The sequence below is a fragment of the Pristis pectinata genome, chromosome 1 (genome assembly GCF_009764475.1).
Source record: "Pristis pectinata isolate sPriPec2 chromosome 1, sPriPec2.1.pri, whole genome shotgun sequence".
NCBI classification, from domain to species: domain Eukaryota; kingdom Metazoa; phylum Chordata; class Chondrichthyes; order Rhinopristiformes; family Pristidae; genus Pristis; species Pristis pectinata.
This window is the reverse complement of record NC_067405.1, coordinates 4,291,058-4,313,024: the sequence shown is the minus strand read 5'-3', so window position 1 is coordinate 4,313,024 and position 21,967 is coordinate 4,291,058. Positions and strand designations below refer to the sequence as shown.

The window sequence follows — 21,967 nt, the reverse complement described above, 5'->3', positions numbered from 1 at the left end:
GATGAGCAAACAGGTTTGTCAGCGATTGGATGAGCACTTACCATGCAGAGATTTTTCAAGGTCTCGTAGATAAAGATGGCAGAGATGAGGAAGGCGAAGATCTCCTGGGTGAAGGGGGAGACATATCGTACCAGCAAGCTGCCCTCGAAAGCCACTGTGATGAGCACAATGAACATGAGCCAAAACCCGATCCATACACGGCCAGTGAGATAGTCAATATTCTGGTTCTTGCTGAACTGGTGATAGGGTTGGGTTGGAGGTTGGTAGGGAAGGGGAGGGTGGTTCAGACAACGGGAGGAAAGGGGAGAGAAGAGATAGCTTTTAACTTGCTGGCTATCAAACACAGCTCGTCTGCTAACTAATCAAGGCTCTTACTTCATCAGGAGGCTAAAGAAATTCGGCATGTCCCCATGGACCCTCACCAATTATTATAGATGCACCTTAGAAAGCATCCTCTGCAGATACACCGCAGCCTGCATTAGGGTCTTTGCTAACAAGTCAAATTTTTTTTGTTCTAATTGTGGGGTTTTTTGTAAACATTGTGTATAATTTATGTTTAATTTATGTTTTTATTGTGAATGCTGCTTATCTGATGCTCTGTGCCTGTGATGCTGCTGCAGGTAAGCTTTTCATTGCAACTGTGCACACATGGTCTCGTGCACATGACAATAAACTCGACTTTGACTTTGCTAAATCATGTATTAATCACAGGAACCAGTCTCCAGAAGTGTCAGAGTAGTCTGTACCACCACTCCCAGTGTTACACTGCAGCCAGAGGACAAGGACTTCTTTGTAATTGGTATTGGTATTGGCTTATTATTGTCACTTGTACTGAGGTACAGTGAAAAACTTGTCTTGCAAACCGATCGTACAGGTCAATTCATTACACAGTGCAGTTACACTGAGTTAGTACAGAGTGCATTGAGGTAGTACAGGTAAAAACAATAACAGTACAGAGTAAAGTGTCACAGCTACAGAGAAAGTGCAGTGCAATAAGGTGCAAGGTCACAAGAAGGTAGATCATGAGGTCAAGAGTCCATCTCATCAATAGTCTTATCACAGTGGGATAGAAGCTGTCCTTGAGCCTGGTGGTACGTGCCCTCAGGCTCCTGTATCTTCTGCCTGATGGGAGGAGGGAGAAGAGAGAATGACCCGGGTGGGTGGGGTCTTTGATTATGCTGCCTGCTTCACCAAGGCAGTGAGAGGTATCGACATGGAGTCCATGGAGGGGAGGCTGGTTTCCGTAATGCGCTGAGCTGTGTCCATAAGTCTCCACAGTTTCTTGCGGTCCTGGGCAGAGCAGTTGCCGTACCAAGCTTGATGCATCCAGGTAGGATGCTTTCTATGGTGCATCAATAAAAGTTGGTGAGTGTCACAGGGGATATGCCAAATTTCTTTAGCCCCATGAGGAAGTAGAGGCGCTGGTGAGCTTCCTTGGCCGTGGCGTCTACGTGATTGGACCAGGACAGGCTATTGGTGACGTTCACTCCGAGGAACTTGAAGCTCTCAACCCTCTTGACAGGAGGGTTGATGCAGACAGGTGCATGTACACCACCCCCCTTCCTAAAGTCAATGACCAGCTCTTGTTTGGTTGACATTGAGGGAAAGGTTGTTGTCATGACACCATGTCACGAAGCTCTCTATCTCCTTCCTGTACTCTGACTCATCATTATTTGAGATATGGCCCACTACAGTGGTATCATTTGCAAACTTGTAGATGAAGTTAGAGCAGAATCTGGCAGCAGCAATGGTTGTAAACAATGGTTTGTAGTATATCTATAAGCATGTACATACTGCACTCTGTGTACCTGTGTGTGTGGATACACTGTGATCCTGTGATTCCAAAGATGTGCAGGTTGGTGGGTTAATTGGCCACTGTAAATTGCCCCCAATGTGTGGGTGAGGGGTAGTTCATGGGAATGTGGGGAGAATAAAATGGGATTAATGTAAATGGGTGGTTGAGAGTTAGCATGGACCCGATGGGCTGAAGGGCCTCTGAATGACTCCAGAGTTATGTGGTGCTGCTGCTTTGTAGCAAAGGCCAGACTGCCCACAGCTGGAGCCTGAAGACTCAGTGTGCACATAGGTGAGCATCCTGCCGTGTCAATAAGCCCGCTGCTTTCATCATCGTGGCTATCCCTCGAGGTCGAGGATGATGGTATTCCTTCCGTTGATCTACTTATGGGCTCTCAAGTGGCTTATGAATCCAACCTTGGCTCTGAAAGTTCTTCCGCATTCAGGACAGGTAGTTCCAGACGGCGGATCGGGCTTTGGTTGTCGCTGCCTTGCTTTCCATTTTCTACTCTGTTCCTCTAACTCTGCACATCTGTCGGCCTCGAAAGTTGCTGCTCCTTCTCGGATGATGGTTTGCCAGAGTTTCCTGTCCTTGGCATTGGTTTCCCAATTGTTGATGTCGATGTTACATTTCTTCATGTTGGCTTTTAAACCATCTTTGAATTTTATTTTATGTGGGAACACACCGTCTTAATGCTTTTGTAAAGAAATAACAAGTTGGTTTAACTTTCAGGGGTTGCAATTTTCCCCAGGTTGTTAGTGTCAAGATATCGTCGTACTTCTTTACCAAAATTCTCTCTTGTTGAAGCTGGCACAGTGGCACAGCTGGTAGAGCTGCTGCCTCATAGCTCCGGAGACCCGGGTTCGATCCCGACCTCCGGTGCTCCTGTGTGGAGTGTGCAGGTTCTCCCTGTGACCCCGTAGACTTCCTCCCGGTGCTCCGGTTTCCTCCCACATCCCAGAGAGTTGCGGGTTGGTAGGTTAGTTGGCCGCTGTAAACATGCCCCCAGTGTGTGGGTGAGGGGCAGGATCTGGGGGAGTTGACGGGAATGTGGGGAGAGTAAAATGGGGAGAGTGAGTGTAGTGAGTGCTTGATGGTGAATGCAGAATAACTGGGTCAAAGTGTCTGGTTCCCAGATTAATGACCCGATGAATATTTAGAACGTACAACAGTACAGTTCAGGAAGAGGCCTATCGGCCCACAATGTCTGTGCTGACCATGATGCCAAATTGAACTAATCCCATCTGCCTGCACATGATCCTATCCCTCTATTCCCTGCATGTCCATGTGTCTGTCTAAACATCTCTTAAACACCACTGTTGTATCTGCTACCACCACCTCCCCCGGCAGCCTGTTCCAGACACCCACCACTGGAGATCAGTGACCGGTAGTGTTCTGCAGGGATCTGTTCTGGGACCCCTGCTCTTTGTGATATTTATAAATGACTTGGATGAGGATGTGCAAGGGTGGGTTAGTAAGTTTGCTGATGATACAAAGGTTGGTGGTGTTGTGGATAGTGCAGAAGGTTGCTGTAGATTACAACAGGATATTGAGAGAATGCAGAGCTGGGCTGAGAACTGGCAGATGAGGTTCAACCGGGATAAGTGTGAAGTGATACACCTTGGGAGATCGAATTTGAATACAAGGTTAATAGCAGGATTCTTAGCAGTGTAGAGGAACAGAGGGATCTTGGGGTCCACATCCAAAGATCCCTCAAGGTTGCTGAGCAGGTTGATAGGGTTGTTAAGAAAGCGTATGGTGTGTTGGCCTTCATTAGTCAGGGTATTGAGTTCAAGAGCCACGAGCTGATGTTGTAGCTCTATAGAACTCGGTCAGACTACACTTGGAGTATTGTGTTCAGTTCTGGTGGCCTTATTATAGGAAGGATGTGGAAGTTTTAGAAAGGGTGCGGAGGAAATTTACCAGGATGTTACCTGGATTGGAGAGCATGACTTATGAGGATAGGCTGAGTGAACTAGGGCTTTTCTCTTTGGAGAGGAGGAGGATGAGAGGTGACTTGATAGAGGTGTACAAGATGATAAGAGGCATAGATCAAGTGGACAGTCAGAGACTTTTTCCCAGGGTGACAATGGCTAACACGAGGGGACATAATTTTAAGGTGATTGGAGGAAGGTATAAGGGGGATGTCAGGGGTAAGTTTTTTGCCCCCCACAGAGTGAGTGCGTGGAACGCACTGCCAACAGAGGTTGTGGGGGCAGATACATTCGGGACATTTAAGAGACTCTTAGATAGACACATGAATGATAGAAAAATAGGGGGCTATGTGGGAGGTAAGGGTTAGATAGATCTTAGAGCAGGATAAGATGTTGGCACAACATTGTGGGCTGAAGGGCCTGTACTGTGCTGTAGTGTTCTATGTTCTATGATCTCTATGTAAAAAAACTTGCCCCGCAAATCTCTTTTAAACTTTCCTCCTCTCCACTTAAACCTATGCCCTCTGGTATTTGACATTTCTACTTTGGGAAAAAGATTCTCACTGTCCACCCTATCTCTGCCTCTCAGAATTTTATAAACTTCTATCAGATCTCCTCTCAGTCTCCGATGTTCCAGGGAAAACAATCCAAGTTTGTCCAACCTCTCCTTATAGCTCATGCCCTTTAATCCAGGCAGCATCCTGGTGAACCTCTTCTGCATTCTCTCCAAAGCCTCCACAACCTTCCTGTATGGGGTTACCAGAACTGCACACAATACTCCAAATGTGGCCTAACCAGAATGTTATACAGCTGCAGAAGTACATTTAGTGCCAAAGTTCTCTGGTTTGCAAACATGATCAAGGACAACTTCTACACCACTGTTATAAGACTCTTGAATGGACCTTTTGTATGTTAAAGATGGACTCTTGACCTCACAATCTACCTTATCATGGCCTTGCACCTTATTGTCTGCCTGCACTGCACTCTCTCTGTAACTGTAACATTTTGTTCTGCATTCTGTTATTGTTTTCCCTTGTGCTACCTCAACGCACTGATGTGATGAAATGATCTGTATGGATGGCATGCAAAACAAAGTTTTCCTCTGTACCAGTCACATGAATGATAGAAAAATGGAGGGCTATGTGGGAGGGAAGGGTTAGATAGATACTAGAGCAGGATAAAATGTTGGCACAACTTCGTGGGCCGAAGGGCCTGTACTGCGCTGTAGTGTTCTATGTTCTATGTACCTTGGTACATGTGACAATAATAAACCAATACCAATACCTTGAGATTTTTAAACAAGAGTCTGTTAGCAAGATACAGTTAATAAATGCGCTGATTTTGGTTTCAATTATCTACTCCTATTTATACCTTCTGCACCAGAGAAAGCATCCTATCCGGATGCATCACAGCTTGCTACAGCAACTGCTCTGCCCGTGACCACAAGAAACTGCAGAGAGTTGTGGACACAGCCCAGCACATCACGGAAACCAGCCTCCCCTCCATTGACTCTGTCTACACTTCTCGCTGCCTCGGTAAAGCAGCCAACGTAATCAAAGACCTCACCCACCATGGACATTCTCTCTTCTCCCCCCTCCCATCGGGCAGAAGATACAAAAGCCTGAAAGCATGTACCACCAGGCTCAAGGACAGCTTCTATCTCGCTGTTGTAAAACTATTGAACAGTCCCCTAGAACGATAAGGTGGACTCTTAACCTCACAATCTACCTCATTATGACCTTGCACCTTATTGTCTGCCTGCACTGCACTTTCTCTGTAACTGTAACACTTCATTCTGCATTCTGTATAGTTTTACCTTGTACAAGTTTTTCACTGTACCTCGGTACAAGTGACAATAATAAACCAATACCAATACCAATACCAATACTATCCCCTGTTGTTCCCTCCGCTGCTCCCTGCAACCTTGTTCCATTTCTAACTTGTCCCAATGAAAGATCATTGATGCAAACCATTAACTCTGTCCCTGCCTCCACAGATGCTGCCTGACCTACAGAGTATTTTCAGCATTGTGTGTTTGCAGAACAGGACTTAGTAACGCTCTTACATTGTAGAAGGCTTCCTCAAACACCAGCAGCGGACCTGTGAAACCAATCACCAGGAGGGGCTGTGCACCCAGGAGAGAGAAGAAGATACCCATCGCTGATGTGGAGACGATTAACTCTGACACCCCGATCAGCCCCTCAGTCTTCGTACCTGAAAAAGGTGGAAGTCCCATCATTAGAAGGGCTGTAAAGCCTGTATCTCATAGAGATACCTCCCTCTGCCTCCCTGTCTCAAGATCTTAGAACCAAGCAATCATGAAATACATGGTCCAAGTGAGACCATTTGGTCCATCAGATCCATAGAGCATAGTCTAGCCTAGTTTTCTGCCAAGTCCCATCTACCTGCACCTGGACCATATCCCTCCAAACCCCTCCCATCCATATACCTATCCAAACCTCTCTTAAATGTTACAATTGAACGCGCATCCACCATTTCCGCTGGCAGCTCGTTCCACACTCGCACCACCCTCTGAGTGAAGTAGTTTCCCCTCAGATTCCCCTTAAATATTTCACCTTTCACCCTAAACCTATGACCTCTAGTTCTAGCCTCACCCAACCTGAGGGGAAAAAGCCTGCATGCATTCACCCTATCTATACCCCTCATATAAGATCCATGTTGGACAAAAAAGCTGGGGCTTAATTTCATTTTTTCCAATGGCACAGAAGGAGGACATTCAGCCCATCAAATCCATCCTAGCTCTCAGAGCAATCCCATCAATCCCTCTCCTCCACATATTTCACTTTAATCTATTCTCTCTTTCCCGATTCTCTCAGTGCCTACACCAAGCATAGTGCTCAGGAGCCAATGCTCCAGCCCAGACAACATCCTGGTGTCACCTCCACACCCTCACCAAGTGCAGTGACCTCCAACCACAGATGCTTCTTCTCCCTCCACCTGCTCCTCCCCCCCCCCCCCCACCAACTTTACGATGGGTATGTGGATGTAGAGTTGAATGGGAAGACTCTGCAGGACCTTGTTAAGCGCGGTCTCGCTGAAACATCCACCAAGGAGCCAACCCTGGATTTGTTCACCAAATCGTAGAAACGTTACAAGGCACATGGAGGCCATTTGGCCCATCAAATGCAGGCCTGTTGGGAAAGAGCTCCCTCGCCTAATCCCACCCTCCTGCACTGGGTCTTGTAGCCCTGCAGCTCTGGGGTCTTCAAGTACTGTAGCGGTTAGCGTAACGCTATTACAGCGCCAGCCACCCAGGTTCAATTCCAGCCGCTGACTGTAAGGAGTTTGTACGTTCTCCCCGTGTCTGCATGGGTTTCCTCCGTGTGCTCTGGTTTCCTCCCAAATTCCAAAAGACGTATGGGTTAGGAAGTTGTGGGCGTGCTATGTTGGCGCCAGAAGCGTGGCAACACTTGCGGGCTGCCCCCAGAACACTCTACGCAAAAGATGCATTTCACTGTGTGTTTCCATGTACATGTGACTAATAAAGATATCTTATCTGATCTACCTCCACCACCCTCCCAGGCAGTGAATTCCAGACCCTACCACCCTCTGAGTGAAAACATTTTTTCTCCCCTCCCTTCCAATCCTTCTACCAATTAAATCCCCTCCTTTTGGACCCCTTTTCCAAAGGAAATAGGTCCGACCTACTCACTCTCATGGGGTCCCTCATGGTTTGTACACCTCAAGTAAGTCACCTTCTGTATTGCAAAGAAAATGAGCCCAGTCCATCCCAGCTTTCCCCAGTCCCGGCATCACCCCCTCTGCACCCTCTCTGGTTCAGGGTAGTTTCTCCTGTCATCCGCTGACCAGACCTGTACGCGGTACTGCTGCTGGTGATGGGATGGAGAGAGCCGGGAAAACTGACCCAGGCAAGTTGTTCTTTATCGGATGTCGAGTCAGGGAGGCAGGAGGGGGAGGAGGAAGTGGGAACGGGAGTTGCGAGGGAGGGCTGATGGGTCTGAGGGATTGAGGGAGGGGAGGAGGAGGGAGGGGAGGGAGAAATGAGAGAGGGAGAGAGGAAGGGGAGGAAGGGGGGATTGAGGGAGGGAGGGGAGAGGAGGGAGAGAGGAGGAGGAGAGAACGGGAGGAAGGAGGGTGAGGAGGGAGGAAGGAGTGAGGGAGAAAGGGGAGAGAGTCAGGGAGGGAGGATGGAGGGTGACGGGATGGAAAGGGACAGAGGAGGGAGGAGAGAGTGAGAGGAGAGTGGAGGGAGGAAGAGGAGGTAGAGGGAGGGAAGGGAGGGGAGTGGGGAAGGAGGAAGGGGAGGGAGGGAGTGGGGAGGGAGGAGAGGGAGGAGGGAGGGAGAGAAGAAGGGAGGGAGGGGAGGGAGGGAGGGGAGGGAGGAGGGAAGGGGAGGGAGGGAGTGGGGAGGGAGGAGGGAGGGAGAGAGGAAGGGAGGGGGAGGGAGGGGAGGGAGGAGGGAAGGGGAGGGAGGGAGGAGGGAAGGGGAGGGAGAGGAAGGGGAGGGAGAGGGAGGAGGGAAGGGGAGGGAGGGAGAGGGAGGAGGGAAGGGGAGGGAGGGAAGGAGGAGGGAGAGGGAGGAGGGAAGGGGAGGGAGGGAAGGAGGAGGGAAGGGGAGGGAGAGGGAAGAGGGAAGGGGAGGGAGGGAGGAGGGAAGGGGAGGGAGAGGGAGGAGGGAAGGGGAGGGAGGGAAGGAGGAGGGAAGGGGAGGGAGGGAGAGGGAGGAGGGAAGGGGAGGGAGGGAGGAGGGAAGGAGAGGGATGGAGGGAGGGAGAGTGGTGCATCTTCCGGAGGGGCCGAAAGGAGTGAGTTACCCAGCAAGCCCCCGAAGGTGATGGCAGGAGACAGGGCAGCAAAGTAAATGAAGATAATGGCGGCCAGGCACTGGCAGTTGAAGACGTCCCGGATGTCGCTCAGGTACTTGGGGTACCTCCGCTTGATGTCCCGCATCAGGCCCCCAAACAGAAGGTTGGTCCTTTCCAGAGGGTCGTCCTCACCCTCCTCCTCCTTCACCTCCCCGCACAGCTCTAGGGGAGGAAGCAAAGAATGGCTCAGGGCAGCTCAGGGGGTAACAGTGGGGCAATTCGGGGGAAACTCTTGGAGTAACTCACGGGGTAACTGATGGGGTTTCTTATGGGGGGTAATTCACAGGGTAATTCATAGGGCAAGTCATAGGGTAACAGTGAGGTAATTCAGGGGAAACTCATGGTGTAACGCAGGGTAACTCACAGGGCAACAATAGGGTAATTCAAGGGTAACTCACAGGGTAGCTCACGAGGTGACCCAGGGGGTAATTCATTGGGCAACTCACGGGGCAAGTCACAGGATAACAATGAGGTAACTCATGAGGCAACGTAATGGGCAATTCAGGGGTTAATACTGGGTAAGTCATGAGGTAATTCAGGGGGAAAGAGTAAATTGGTAAATTGGTTTATTATTGTCACGTGTACCAAGATACAGTGAGGAACTTTGTTTTGCACGCCATCCATACAGATCAGTTCATTACAACAGTGCATTGAGAATATCGCCAAGACTCGAAGGCCTGAGTTCTGGAGAGAGGTTGGGCAGGCTAAGACTTTATTCGTTGGAAGGTAGGAAACTGAGGGGTGACCTTATAGAGGTGTGTAAAATCATGAGGGGCATAGATAGGGTGAATGCGCACAGTCGTTGTCCCAGGGAAAGGAAACCAAAAACAACAGGGCATAGGTTAAGGTGAGAGGGGAAAGGGATCTGAGGGGCAACTTCTTCACCCAAAGGGTGGTCCGTATGAGGAACGAGCTGCCAAAGGAGGTGGTAGAGGCAGATACAACAACAACATTTAAAAGACACTTGGACAGGTACAGGGATAGGAAAGGTTCGGAGGGATATGGGCCAAACGTGGGCAAATGGGACTAGCTTAGGTGGGCACCTGGGTCAGCATGGACGACTTGGGCCGAAGGGCCTGTTTCCGTGCTGTGTGACTCTGTGACTCGGAGATCTAACAGAATTTAGAAGAGATTCAAGTCTGAATGGATTCTTCCTGTTCCACAGGTTGTAGTGAAAATTGTTGCCATGCAAGCTGATCTTCAGTGAATGAAGCCCCTACCGGGGATGGGCAGGGGGAGTGGAAGCAACAGGTTCTGCACTGTTTCTCTCTTTGACTATGACTTAATGGACCCAGACAGTTCATTCTCTCCTTCCATGGAATAGAGATGAGAAGTGTTCAGCGGGACGGTGTAGAGGGAGCTTCACCCTGTGTCTGACCCCAGCAGTGTGTGACGGGACAGTGTGGAGGGAGCTTCACCCTGTGTCTGACCCTGGGAGTGTGTGATGGGACGGTGTGGAGGGAGCTTCACTCTGTGTCTGACCCCGGGAGTGTGTGATGGGACGGTGTGGAGGGAGCTTCACTCTGTGTCTGACCCCGGGAGTGTGTGATGGGACGGTGTGGAGGGAGCTTCACCCTGTGTCTGACCCCGGGAGTGTGTGATCGGACAGTGTGGAGGGAGCTTCACCCTGTGTCTGACCCCAGCAGTGTGTGACGGGACAGTGTGGAGGGAGCTTCACCCTGTGTCTGACCCCAGCAGTGTGTGACGGGACAGTGTGGAGGGAGCTTCACTCTGTGTCTGACCCTGGGAGTGTGTGACGGGATGGTGTGGAGGGAACTTCACTCTGTGTCTGACCCTGGGAGTGTGTGATGGGACGGTGTGGAGGGAGCTTCACTCTGTGTCTGACCCCGGGAGTGTGTGATGGGACGGTGTGGAGGGAGCTTCACCCTGTGTCTGACCCCGGGAGTGTGTGATGGGACGGTGTGGAGGGAGCTTCACCCTGTGTCTGACCCTGGGAGTGTGTGATGGGACAGTGTAGAGGGAGCTTCACTCTGTGTCTGACCCCGGGAGTGTGTGATGGGACGGTGTGGAGGGAGCTTCACCCTGTGTCTGACCCTGGGAATGTGTGATGGGATGGTGTGGAGGGAGCTTCACTCTGTGTCTGACCCCGGGAGTGTGTGATGGGACAGTGTGGAGGGAGCTTCACCCTGTGTCTGACCCCGGGAGTGTGTGACGGGACGGTGTGGAGGGAGCTTCACTCTGTGTTAATCTCACCTTTGATGTCCAACAGGGACTCCTCCTTCTTTATCACCTTCTTCTGCTCCCTCTCCTTCCTCTTTCTCAGCATCTCCTTCTGAAAGGCAGTGACTGATCGGAGCAGGTCCTTGCCTTCCAGCTCCAGCGGTGGGATGACGATGCTGCAGTCCAGGAACTCGTTGATGGCATTCAGGAGATCCTGCCGGTCATCAGCCAGGTAGGCAGCTTCATGGAACTCCTGCAGAAAGAGGGCGACCTTGTTAATTCAACAATTAATACAACTCTGCTAAAAATGCTAAAATCTGTTGACAATTTAGATTAGATTCAGATTAGTTTATTGCCACATACACCAGGGTGCAATGTCCCATCACACACTCCCGGGGTCAGACACAGGGTGAAGCTCCCTCTACACTGTCCCATCACACACTCCCAGAGTTAGACACGGTGAAGCTCCCTCGACACTGTCCCATCACACACTCCCGGGGTCAGACACAGGGTGAAGCTCCCTCTACACCGTCCCATCACACACTCCCAGGGCAGGGACACACAGGTTATGTACGACCATGGCTTATTCTCTATCCCTCTTCCACATTCCCACTCTCTCTCCACTCCCCAAGATGCATTTTGTGTCCAGAAATCCGTTCCTTCTTAAACATCCTCAGCGCCCTTGCCTCCACTGCCAGGGAGGTTCTAGGGAGAGCTAGAATAGTGTTCTCAAGGAAAAAATTGCAAGATTATGGGGAGTGTTTGGGGAGGGCGTTGAACTACATTGATCTGACATAGAGCTAGCAGAGATTCAATGGCCTCCCTTTATGCTGTAACCCTTCTGATTCTGATTCCCGAATGTTCTTAGATTCATAGAGTTGTACAGCACAGAAACAGGCACTTCAGCCCAACTCGTCCATGCTGACCAAGATGTCTGTCAGAGCTAATCCCATTTGCTTGTGTTTGGCCCATATCCCTCTAAACTTATTCTATCGATGTACCTGTCTAAAAGTCTTTTAAACATTGTAAAAGTACCCACATCTGCCACTTCCTCTGGCAGCTCGTTCCATATACCCACCACCCTCTGTGTGAAATAGTTGCCCCTTTAAATCTTTCCCCTCTCGCCTTAAATCTATGCCCTCTAGTTTTAGACTCCCCTACCCTGGGGAAAAGGCTGCGGCCATCCACCTTTTCTGTGCCCCTCATGATTTTAGAAACCTCTATAAGGTCACCCCTCAGCCTCCTACGCTCCAGGCAAAACAGTCCCAGCCTGTCCAGTCTCCCCTTGTCCTCCAGCCCTCCAGTCCCAGCAATATCCTCATGAATCTTTTCTGTGCCCTCTCCAGCTTAATGACATCCTTCCTAGAGCTGGGTGACCGGAACTGCGCAGAGTACTCCAGGTGTGGTCTCACCAACGTCTTGTACAGCTGTAACATGACGTCTCAACCCGTGTACTCACTGCCCTGAACAATGAAGGCTAGTATGCCAAGCAGCTTCTTCATCTTCCTGTCTACCTGTGTTGCCACTTTCACGGAACAGTATACCTGCACCCCTCTCCAGGGCACTACTATTTAAGATAAGTTATCTTCATTAGTCAGATGTACATCGAAACACACAGTGAAATGCACCTTTTGCGTAGAGTGTCCTGGGGGCAGCCCGCAAGTGTCGCCACGCTTCCGGCACCAACGTAGCACGCCCACAACTTCCTAACCCGTGCACCCGGAGGAAACCCACGCAGACATGGGGAGAACGTACAAACTCCTTACAGACAGCAGCTGGAATTGAATCCGGGTCGCTGGCGCTGTAATAGCGTTACGCTAACCGCTATACGACTGTGCCTGCCCTGGTTTAGCTAACCAAAATGCAACGCCTTGCACTTGTCTAAATTCCATCTGCTTCCTTCCTTACCTGACCTGATCTGACCCGTTTGCCAACGTCTGGAATAATTGGTAATTGGTAAATTGGTTTATTATTGTCACATGTACTGAGGTACAGTGAAAAGCTTTGTTTTGCATGCCATCCATACAGGTCAGTTGAAAACATAAGTACATTGAGGTAGTACAGGGGAAAACAATAACAGAATGCAGAATGAAATGTCACAGTTACAGAGGAAGTGCAGTGCAGGCAGACAATAAGGTGCAAGGGCCACAACAAGGTAGATTGAGGGATCAAGAGTTCATCTTTATCATATGAGAGGTCCATTCAATAGTCTTATAACAGCGGGATAGAAGCTGTCCTTGAGCCTGGTGGTATGTGTTCTCAAGCTTTAGTATCTTCTGCCCGATGGGAAGTGGGGAGAGGAGAGAATGTCCAGGGTTGGACGGATCCTTGATTATGTTGACACAAGAGACTACAGATGCTGAAAACTTGGAGCAACACACAAGATGCTGGAGCAACTCAGCAGGTCAGGCAGCATCTGTGGAGGGAAGTGAACAGTCGACCCTTCACCAGTCCTGGGTCTCGACCTGAAACGTCGACTGTCCATTTTCCTCCATAGATGCTGCCTGACCTGCTGAGTTCCTCCAATATTTTGTGTGTTGCTGCTTGATTATGTTGGCTGCTTTCCCAAGGCAGTGGGAAGTGTAGACAGAGTCAACGGAGGGGAGGCTGGTTTGGACTAATTTTGGGGACAATTTGGGTTGGCAATGACGAGATCAGAACAGTAGCTTTGTGTTGAAGACTCTGATACTTGTCCTGGAATAAGATGTCATACAAACGCACGCTGAGAACCTTACCTTGTCAGACATCAGAGTGGAGATGCTGCGGCCAATCTCATGGTAGTCCATGCTGGACTGAGCTGGTCCCAGCAGGACGAAGATGAAACGCACAGGGACTGAGACCTCCAAAACCGACTCCAGCAACACACCTTCACTGAGACGAACAAAGGCCATGGTGGGCTGTTCCAAGAAGGCCAGAGTCCCTAAAGACATTGGAAAGAGAGGAACTCTTTTCATTGTACCTGTACCTCACTGTACCTGCGCATATGACAATAAAATCGACTCGACTTGAACTTCGAGATATTACAGGGTCACGAAGAAGTCATTGAATTATTCCCATATCCACAGATCCATTCTACCTAATCATCGTGTCCTCAGTCTCATCCAGATTCAGATTAAATGGTCTCAGAACATTATGGGTCAGGGAGGAGTCCATCTCAGTCACTGAAGCTGCACTGGTCAGAATTATCCCCATACAAAGACCCTTGATTGGCTCCTCTATGTTCACATTCCTTTGAAAGTTCCCCTTCGATCGAATCCCACCTCCTTTTCTAGACAATGTGTTTCCAATCTTCATGCTCCCTCATCTCTGTGTGGAGGTCTCTCCTCGATATTCCTTTTAGATTTTAGAATATAGAACATTACAGCACAGTACAGGCCCTTCGGCCCACGATGTTGTGCTGACATTTTATCCTGCTCTAAGATCTATCTAACCCTTCCCTCCCACATAGCCTCCATTTTTCTAGCATTCATGTGTCTATCTAAGAGTCTCTTAAATGTCCCTAGTGTATCTGCCCCCACAACCTCTGCCGGCAGTGCGTTCCACGCACCCACCATTCTCTGTGTAAAAAACTTACCCCTGACATCCCCCTTATACCTTCCTCCAATCACCTTAAAATTATGCCCCCTCGTGTTAGCAATTTTCACCCTGGGACAAAGTCTCTGACTGTCCACTCGATCTATGCCTCTTATCATCTTGTCCACCTCTATCAAGTCACCTCTCATCCTCCTCCTCTCCAAAGAGAAAAGCCCTAGCTCACTCAACCTTGTCCTCATAAGACATGCTCTCCAATCCAGGCAGCATCCTGGTAAATCTCCTCCGCACCCTCTCTAAAGCTTCCACATCCTTCCTATAATGAGGCGACCAGAACTGAACACAATACTCCAAGTGTGGTCTGACCAGAGTTCTATAGAGCTGCAACATTACCTCGCGGCTCTTGAACTAAGTACCCCAACTAATGAAGACCAACACTCCACGCGCCTTCTTAACAACCCTATCAACCTGTGCGGGAACCTTGAGGGATCTATGGACGTGGACCCCAAAATCCCTCTGTTCCTCCACACTGCTAAGAGTCCTGCCATTAACCTTGTATTCTGCCTTCGAATTCGATCTCCTGAAGTGCATCACTTCACACTCTTCCGGGTTGAACTCCATCTGCCACTTCTCAGCCCAGCTCTGCATCTGAATTTTGTTATTGGTTTTTGGCCACTTGCCCTGGGAGTGTGTGACGGGACAGTATCATAAAGCACAGAAACAGGCCCTTCAGCCCACAAAATCGCTGCTGACCTTTTTGCCCATCTACACTCATCCCATTTGCTGTCTGAGGACCATATCCTTCCATGCCTTGCCTATTCATGTGTCTAATTGCCTTTTAAATGTCGTAACTGTATCCAATCCTCCAGCTTAAAAACCTCTTGCATGGCACCGCTCTGTAACGCTCTCCACCCCAGGTCTCCGATGCAAAGAGCACGTAGAGGGACCTCCACTGCACGGTCCCATCACTGCCAGAATGGATTGTCAGGGTGTGGGCAAGGAAGCGGAGAGTATGTAGGAGCTGCCTGTTCAGGAAACACCTCTGTGTGGTTTGGGGGTCCTTTCTAAGAGACAGCTCAGGTTGTGTGGGACTGGCTCCCGAGGAGGGTTTTGGGGCCTGGGTCCGATGAACAATTAGAGGGAAACCAGCCCAGACCCTAAACTCAGGAGACTCCTCAATGTCCACTATTAGGGCTCCTGAAGATTTAGATCCCGGGTCTTGAAGTTGTAGGACTTGCTCCCCAACTGCCTGACCCATCTCCAGATCCGGTCACCATGACAACCAAAGCACCCAGCCCTTCTCCCTCAGCGGGGTGGGAGGGGAGCTCCCTCAGGCTGGAGGCAACCATGTCCCAGACTCTGAAAAGTCTCAACAAAAGACGGGCAACTCCCTCAGAGGGGCTGATGGCCGCCTCTGGGACAACACACAAAAAGCTGGAGGAACTCAGCAGGTCAGGCAGCATCTACGGAGGGAAATGGACAGTTGACGTCTCGGGTCGAGACCCTTCTTCTGTTCTGAAAGCAAGAGGGGAGGTAGCTGGTATAAAAAGGTGGGAGGGAAGGGGCAGAGCAAGAGCTGGCAGGTGATAGATGAGGGGAGTGATAGGCAGATGAGGGAGGGAGAGAGAGGGAATGATGTCTGAAGGTGGGAGGTGATAGGTGTAAGGGCTGAAGATGATGGAATCTGATAGGAGAGGACGGAGGAGCAGGGAATAAAGGCAGGAAGGTGGGGAGGGGAACCGGTGGGAGGAGTGTGTGGGTGATGGGCAGATCGAGAGGGAGAAGGTGGGGAAAGAGATGGGGTGATGGGGTTCAGGTGGATCAGGAAGACAGAGAAAAGGGACAGAGGAAAACTGGAACGTCAACTGTCCAGTTCCCTCCACAGATGCAGCCTGACCTGCTGAGTTCCTCCAGCATCTTGTGCGTCGTTCCAGATTCCAACATCTGCAGTCTCTTGTGTCTCCAGCCCGCCTCTGGGAGCCGTGCGTTGTGTTGAAAGTCGTGCTGATCCTTCCCAGCACTGCTAACTCACTAACATTCTCCACGTAGATTCCAGTCATGATAATTTAGAGGACTGCGGTGCCCAAGTTACATCTGCTGTCTGTCCTTCAGGATGGGTGAAACATACCGATGAGGACAACCGTGGCCTCTGCGTTATCTGGAATCTGCTTCAGGAGTTTCAGTTCTGACTTGGTTTTGTGCCTCTCACTGTGGTGTGTTGGATGCTTCAAATTCTTCTGGAGAGAAGAAAAGATTATTGACGGGTTACATGAAAGGAGAACCGTATCGAGATCGCGGCAAGTACGCCTGTCAATCGAGCGCTCGGCGGATCGACAGCGTTCTCTGACGCACGGACGTTTCTTTCGCGCGAGACTTTGGGGACGCGCGCTCTTGTCTCTGTTGGCCTTCTCGTTGCTCTCGCACTGTAAGTTTCTCCGTGTTCACCATGGTTAAGGTGACTCAGTAAAAACGTTTATTCTACTGCATCATTTGTCGTTCTTGCTCCGTGTGCACGTAACAAAAGGTTTCAGTCCATAGAGTCACACAACATAGAACACGCTTTGACCATCGGCCATCCATTTACTCTAACCCCATTTTATTCTCTCATCAACTCCCCCCCCAGATTCTACCCCTCACCCACACACTGAGGGCAATTTACAGCAGCCAATTAACCCACCAACCCGCAGGTCTTTAGGATGTGGGAGGAAACCAGAACACCCGGGGGAAGCCCACAGGGTCACAGGGAGAACGTGCAAACTCCACACAGACAGCGCCGGTGGTCGGGATCGAACCCGGGTCTCTGGAGCTGTGAGGCAGCAGCTCTACCCGCAGCCCCACTGTGCCAGCTCACTGTCTACTGTCCAGTTCCGTTTCAATTTATGAAATTGTAGGAAGGCCGATCAGCCCATCAGCTGTGTGCTGGGTGTTTGAAAGACCTCTCCAATTAATCCCAACCCATGCTCTTGCCCCACTGTCTGCAATTTTTCTAAGTCCCTTCTGAATGGTATTGGTATTGGTTTATTATTGTCACTTGTACCGAGGTACAGTGAAAAAACTTGTCTTGCAAACCGATTGTACAGATCAATTCATTACATGGTGCAGTTACATTGAGTTAGTACAGAATGCATTGAGGTAGTACAGAGTGCATAGATGTAGTACAGGTACAAACAATTACAGTACAGAGTAAAGAATGTTCCTGCTGAATCTGCCTCCACTGCCCTTTCAGGCAGCACATCCCAGATATATAGCAACCCTCTGCATGAAAACTGTTCCCCTCTCCTCTGGTCCTTTTCCAAATCCCTCCGATCCAAGTCCTCAGGTCAAAGATCCTCCTGTCACCGGAATCAGTTGAACCTCATCTTGTCAACAACTCTGTTAAATCTTCGCTTACCAATCTCACTTTGTCATACAGCACAGAAACAGGCCCTTTGGCCCATCTTGTCCATGCGGACCATCAATCACCCATCTACACCAATCCCCAAAAAAACTTGCCCCTCAGATCCTCTTTAAATCTTTCCCCTCTCAGCTTAAACCCCATGCCCTCTAGTTTTAGACTCCGCTACCCTGGGAAAAAGACTGACAGTCCATCTTATCGATGCCCCTCATGATTATATAAACCTCTCTACCCCTCAGCCTCCTTCACTCCAGGGAAAACAGTCCCAGCCTCTCCAGCCTCTCCTTATAACCCAAGCCCTCCCGTTCCAGCAACATCCTGGTGAATCGTTTACAGCTTAATGACATTATTCTCAGAGTAAGGCATCCAGAACTGCACGGAATATTCCAAATGTGGTCTCACGGATGTCTTGTACAGCTGTAACATGACATCCCAACTCTTGTACTCAATGCCCCAAATGATGAAGGCAAGTGTACCAAACCACTTCTTCACCACCCTGTGTCACCACTTTCAGGGAACCCAAGAATTCCCAAGGTCTCTCTGTTCTGCAACGTTCTCCAGCGCCCTGCCATTTAATGTGCAAGTCCTGCCCTGGCTTAACTGACCAAAATGCAACCCCATGCACTTGTCCGAGTTAAATTCCATCTGTCGTTCCTTGGCCCACTTCCCCAGTCTGTCTAGATCCTGTTCTAATCTCAGATAAACTTCTTTACTGTCCACTACACCACCATCTTTCCTCCCACAGTGTCCTCACCCCCACTCTCCCTCTCCAGACTCCGGTGGGACGGACTCACCTGGTCGTCGGTCTCCACGGTTTTGGGGTCCTGAGTCTCGACGCGCTCTTCTCCCATCAGTGGCACGGTGATGAAGGGGTCTTTCGAAGGGTTGTGCTCGTGGTGAACGTGGTGGCTGGTCAGGACAGAGGACATGCTGGAGTTTCCGGACCGAGGGAAGAAACTTCCTTCCTTCTCATCATTTGGGTGGCTGAAACAGAGGTGGCAGCTTAGACCAGTGACTCAAAGGCTCTGTGGAAGCTGTACAGGAGTCTGCTCCACCATCCATTAGAATTCATGGGAGTTCCAACCTCAGGACCATTTTCCTGCACTATCCCTGTCTGTCTCGATACCCTATTGAGAAAGCTATCAACCTCTGTTTTGAATTAACTCTTATGACTGAATCTCCACCATCCTCTGGGTCAGAGAGTTAACCATAGAACCATAGAACCATACAGCACAAAACAGGCTCTTTGGCCCACCATGTTGTGCTGTCCACCAAACCACCCTCACACTACCTAACCCCTTCCTTCTGCATATCCCCCCATCCCACACTCCTCCATATGCCTATCCAACAAGCTCTTGAACCTGTCCAATGTATCTGCCTCCACCACCACCCCAGGCAGTGCATTCCATGCACCAACCACTCTCTGGGTGAAAAACCTCCCCCTGACATCTCCCCTGAACCTCCCACCCGTAACCTTAAAGCCATGTCCTCTCATCTTGAGCATTGGTGCCCTGGGAAGGAGGCGCTGACTGTCTACTCTATCTATTCCTCTCAATATTTTATATACCTCTATCATGTCTCCTCTCATCCTCCTCCTTTCCAGTGAATAAAGCCCTAGCACTTTAAGCCTCTCCTCATATTCAATACTCTCTAATCCAGGCAGCATCCTGGTAAATCTCCTCTGCACCCTCTCCAACGCCTCCACATCCTTCCTATAATGAGGTGACCAGAACTGAACACGGTACTCTAAGTGTGGCCTAACTAGAGTTTTGTAAAGCTGCATCATCACTTCGCAGCTCTTAAACTCAATCCCGCGATTTATGAAAGCCAACATCGCATTGGCCTTCTTAACTGCTCTTTCCACCTGTGAGGCAACTTTCAGTGAACTGTGAATATGAACCCCCAGATCCCTCTGCTCCTCCACACTGCCAAGTACCTTGCCGTTTACCCTGTACTCTGCCCTGGAGTTTGTTCTTCCAAAGTGTACCACCTCACACTTCTCCGGATTGAACTCCATCTGCCACTTGTCAGCCCAGCTCTGCATCCTATCAATATCCCTCTGTAAGCTCCGACAGCCCTCCACACTATCCACAACACCGCCGATCTTAGTGTCATCCGCAAACTTACTAACCCAGCCCTCCACCCCCTCATCTAAGTCATCTATAAATATCACAAAAAGTAGAGGTCCCAGAACCGATCCCTGCGGGACACCACTAGTCACTGCCCTCCAATCCGAGGGCACTCCTTCCACCACAACCCTCTGCTTTCTACATGCAAGCCAATTCCTAATCCACACAGCCAAGCTTCCTTGGATCCCTTGGCCTCTGACCTTCTGAAGAAGCCTACCATGAGGAACCTTATCAAACGCCTTACTAAAATCCATGTAAACCACATCCACCGCACTGCCCTCATCAATCTTCCTGGTCACCTCCTCAAAGAACTCTATCAGGCTTGTGAGGCAAGATCTTCCCTTCACAAAGCCATGCTGGCTGTCCCTAATCAGTCCATGATTCTCTAGGTGTTCATAAATCCTATCCCTTAGAATCCTTTCTAACAGCTTACCCACCACAGACGTGAGATTCATCGGTCTATAATTCCCTGGCCTATCCCTATTTCCTTTTTTGAACAAGGGGACAACATTCACAACCCTCCAATCCCCTGGCACCATCCCCGTGGACAACGAGGACTCAAAGATCCTTACCAGCGATTCAACAATCTCCTCCCTAGCCTCTCGAAGCAGCCTGGGGAAAATCCCGTCAGGCCCCGGAGATTTATCTGTCTATTCTATTCTAAACACTCACCGCTCTCTGAATGTAGAAACTACTCCCCTCACTTAAATATCCTCTCCCTTATTCTGAGACTTGTGACCCCTGGTTCTAAGCGTCTCAGCCAGGGGAAACATCCTCCCCATATCCAGTCTGTTGAGTTCTATAAGTTTCACTGAGATCTCTCAATGTTCTGGACCGCTCAGTTAGATTCCAATTTGGGTATCTGTTATCCTTTCTAGAAACCCCACGAACATACCAATTAGGTTCCAGCCTCTCATCCCAGGGCATTGTTATTCTATAACTAACCCTACCCCACAAACACTCAATTAGATTCCAGCCTTTCACCCACACTTGGGTATCTGTTATTCTCTAGATATAAAACGCCCCAACTCCCCAAACCCTATAATTAGATACCAGCCTGTGTCTCACTCCCAGGTATCTGTATTCCATATATATTCCCCCAAGCCCCTTGGTTAGATTCTAGCTTGTGGCTCACTCTTGGGATCTGTTATTCTATATAAAAAGACTATGATGCTGGAGGAACTCAGCAGGCTGGGCAGCATCTGTAGAGAAAAGCAGGCGGTCAACGTTTTGGCTCAGACCCTTCTTGAAGGAGAAAGGTCCTGACCCAAAATGTCGACCACCTGCTTTTCTCCACGGATGCTGCCTGGCCCACTGAGTTCCTCCAGCATCATCGTGTTTCTCATCTAGACTCCAGCATTTGCTGTCCTTTGTTTCTCTGTTATTCTATATATACTCCCCCTGAACATCTGGATTAGGTCCCTGCCTATAACTAACTCCCGGGCATCTGTTATTCTATATCTAAACCTCCGAACCCCTGGATTAGATCCCAGCCCGTAACCTACTCCTGGGGGTGTTAGTCTATATATAAACCCCCTCAACGTCTGGATTACATTGCAGCCTGTAACCCACTCCTGGGTATCAGTTATTCTACATATAAACCCCCAAACCCCTGGATTAGATCCCAGCCAGTTACCCACACCCAGGAATCTGTTATTCTATATCTAAACCTCCGAACCCCCAGATTAGATCCCAGCCTGTAACCTACTCCTAGGGGTGTTATTCTATATATAAACCCCCTGAACCCTGGATTAGATCCCGGTCTGTAACCCACTCCTGGGGATCTGTTATTCTATATATCACCGCCCCCCAAACCCCTGGATTACATCCCAGCCTGTAACCCACTCCTGGGGATCTGTTATTCCACATATAAACCCCCCAGAACCCCTGGATTAGATTCCCTCAATGCCCGTGGACCCACTCCTGAGTGGGATCCAGGGTCACCCCCACCCATACCTGTGTTTGACCAGCAGGGCTCTCAGTACATTGGCTCTGTCTTCTGCTTTGATCTGGTCGGTGATAACCATGGTTTCCACCACTAGGTGGGCAATTCCAGGTAAAGTCTTCTGCTCCAGGTCCAGCAGCACAGCACCTGGGAGAGTCATGTACCACGCTGTTAGTATAGCTACCATCCACCTGGTGTTGGGAGCAAAAGA

The 21,967-nt window shown here is 49.7% G+C and overlaps 1 protein-coding gene across 6 annotated transcripts in view; it reads right to left on the bottom strand.

Moving 5' to 3' along the window:
* Positions 1-21,967, bottom strand: part of slc4a3 (solute carrier family 4 member 3) — a 150,210-nt gene that overhangs the window by 38,717 nt on the left and 89,526 nt on the right. For 5 of the 6 annotated variants that reach the window (XM_052014166.1, XM_052014158.1, XM_052014201.1 and 2 more), the window contains exons 9-16: positions 21,768-21,903; positions 18,477-18,666; positions 16,417-16,525; positions 13,493-13,677; positions 10,791-11,010; positions 8,526-8,738; positions 5,795-5,943; positions 42-236 (exon numbers count right to left, since the gene is read on the bottom strand). In XM_052014166.1, coding sequence (XP_051870126.1) covers positions 42-236; positions 5,795-5,943; positions 8,526-8,738; positions 10,791-11,010; positions 13,493-13,677; positions 16,417-16,525; positions 18,477-18,666; positions 21,768-21,903 — 1,397 coding nt within the window. The remainder of the gene's footprint in view (positions 1-41; positions 237-5,794; positions 5,944-8,525; positions 8,739-10,790; positions 11,011-13,492; positions 13,678-16,416; positions 16,526-18,476; positions 18,667-21,767; positions 21,904-21,967) is intronic. The other variant, XM_052014193.1, reaches the window with a different exon arrangement.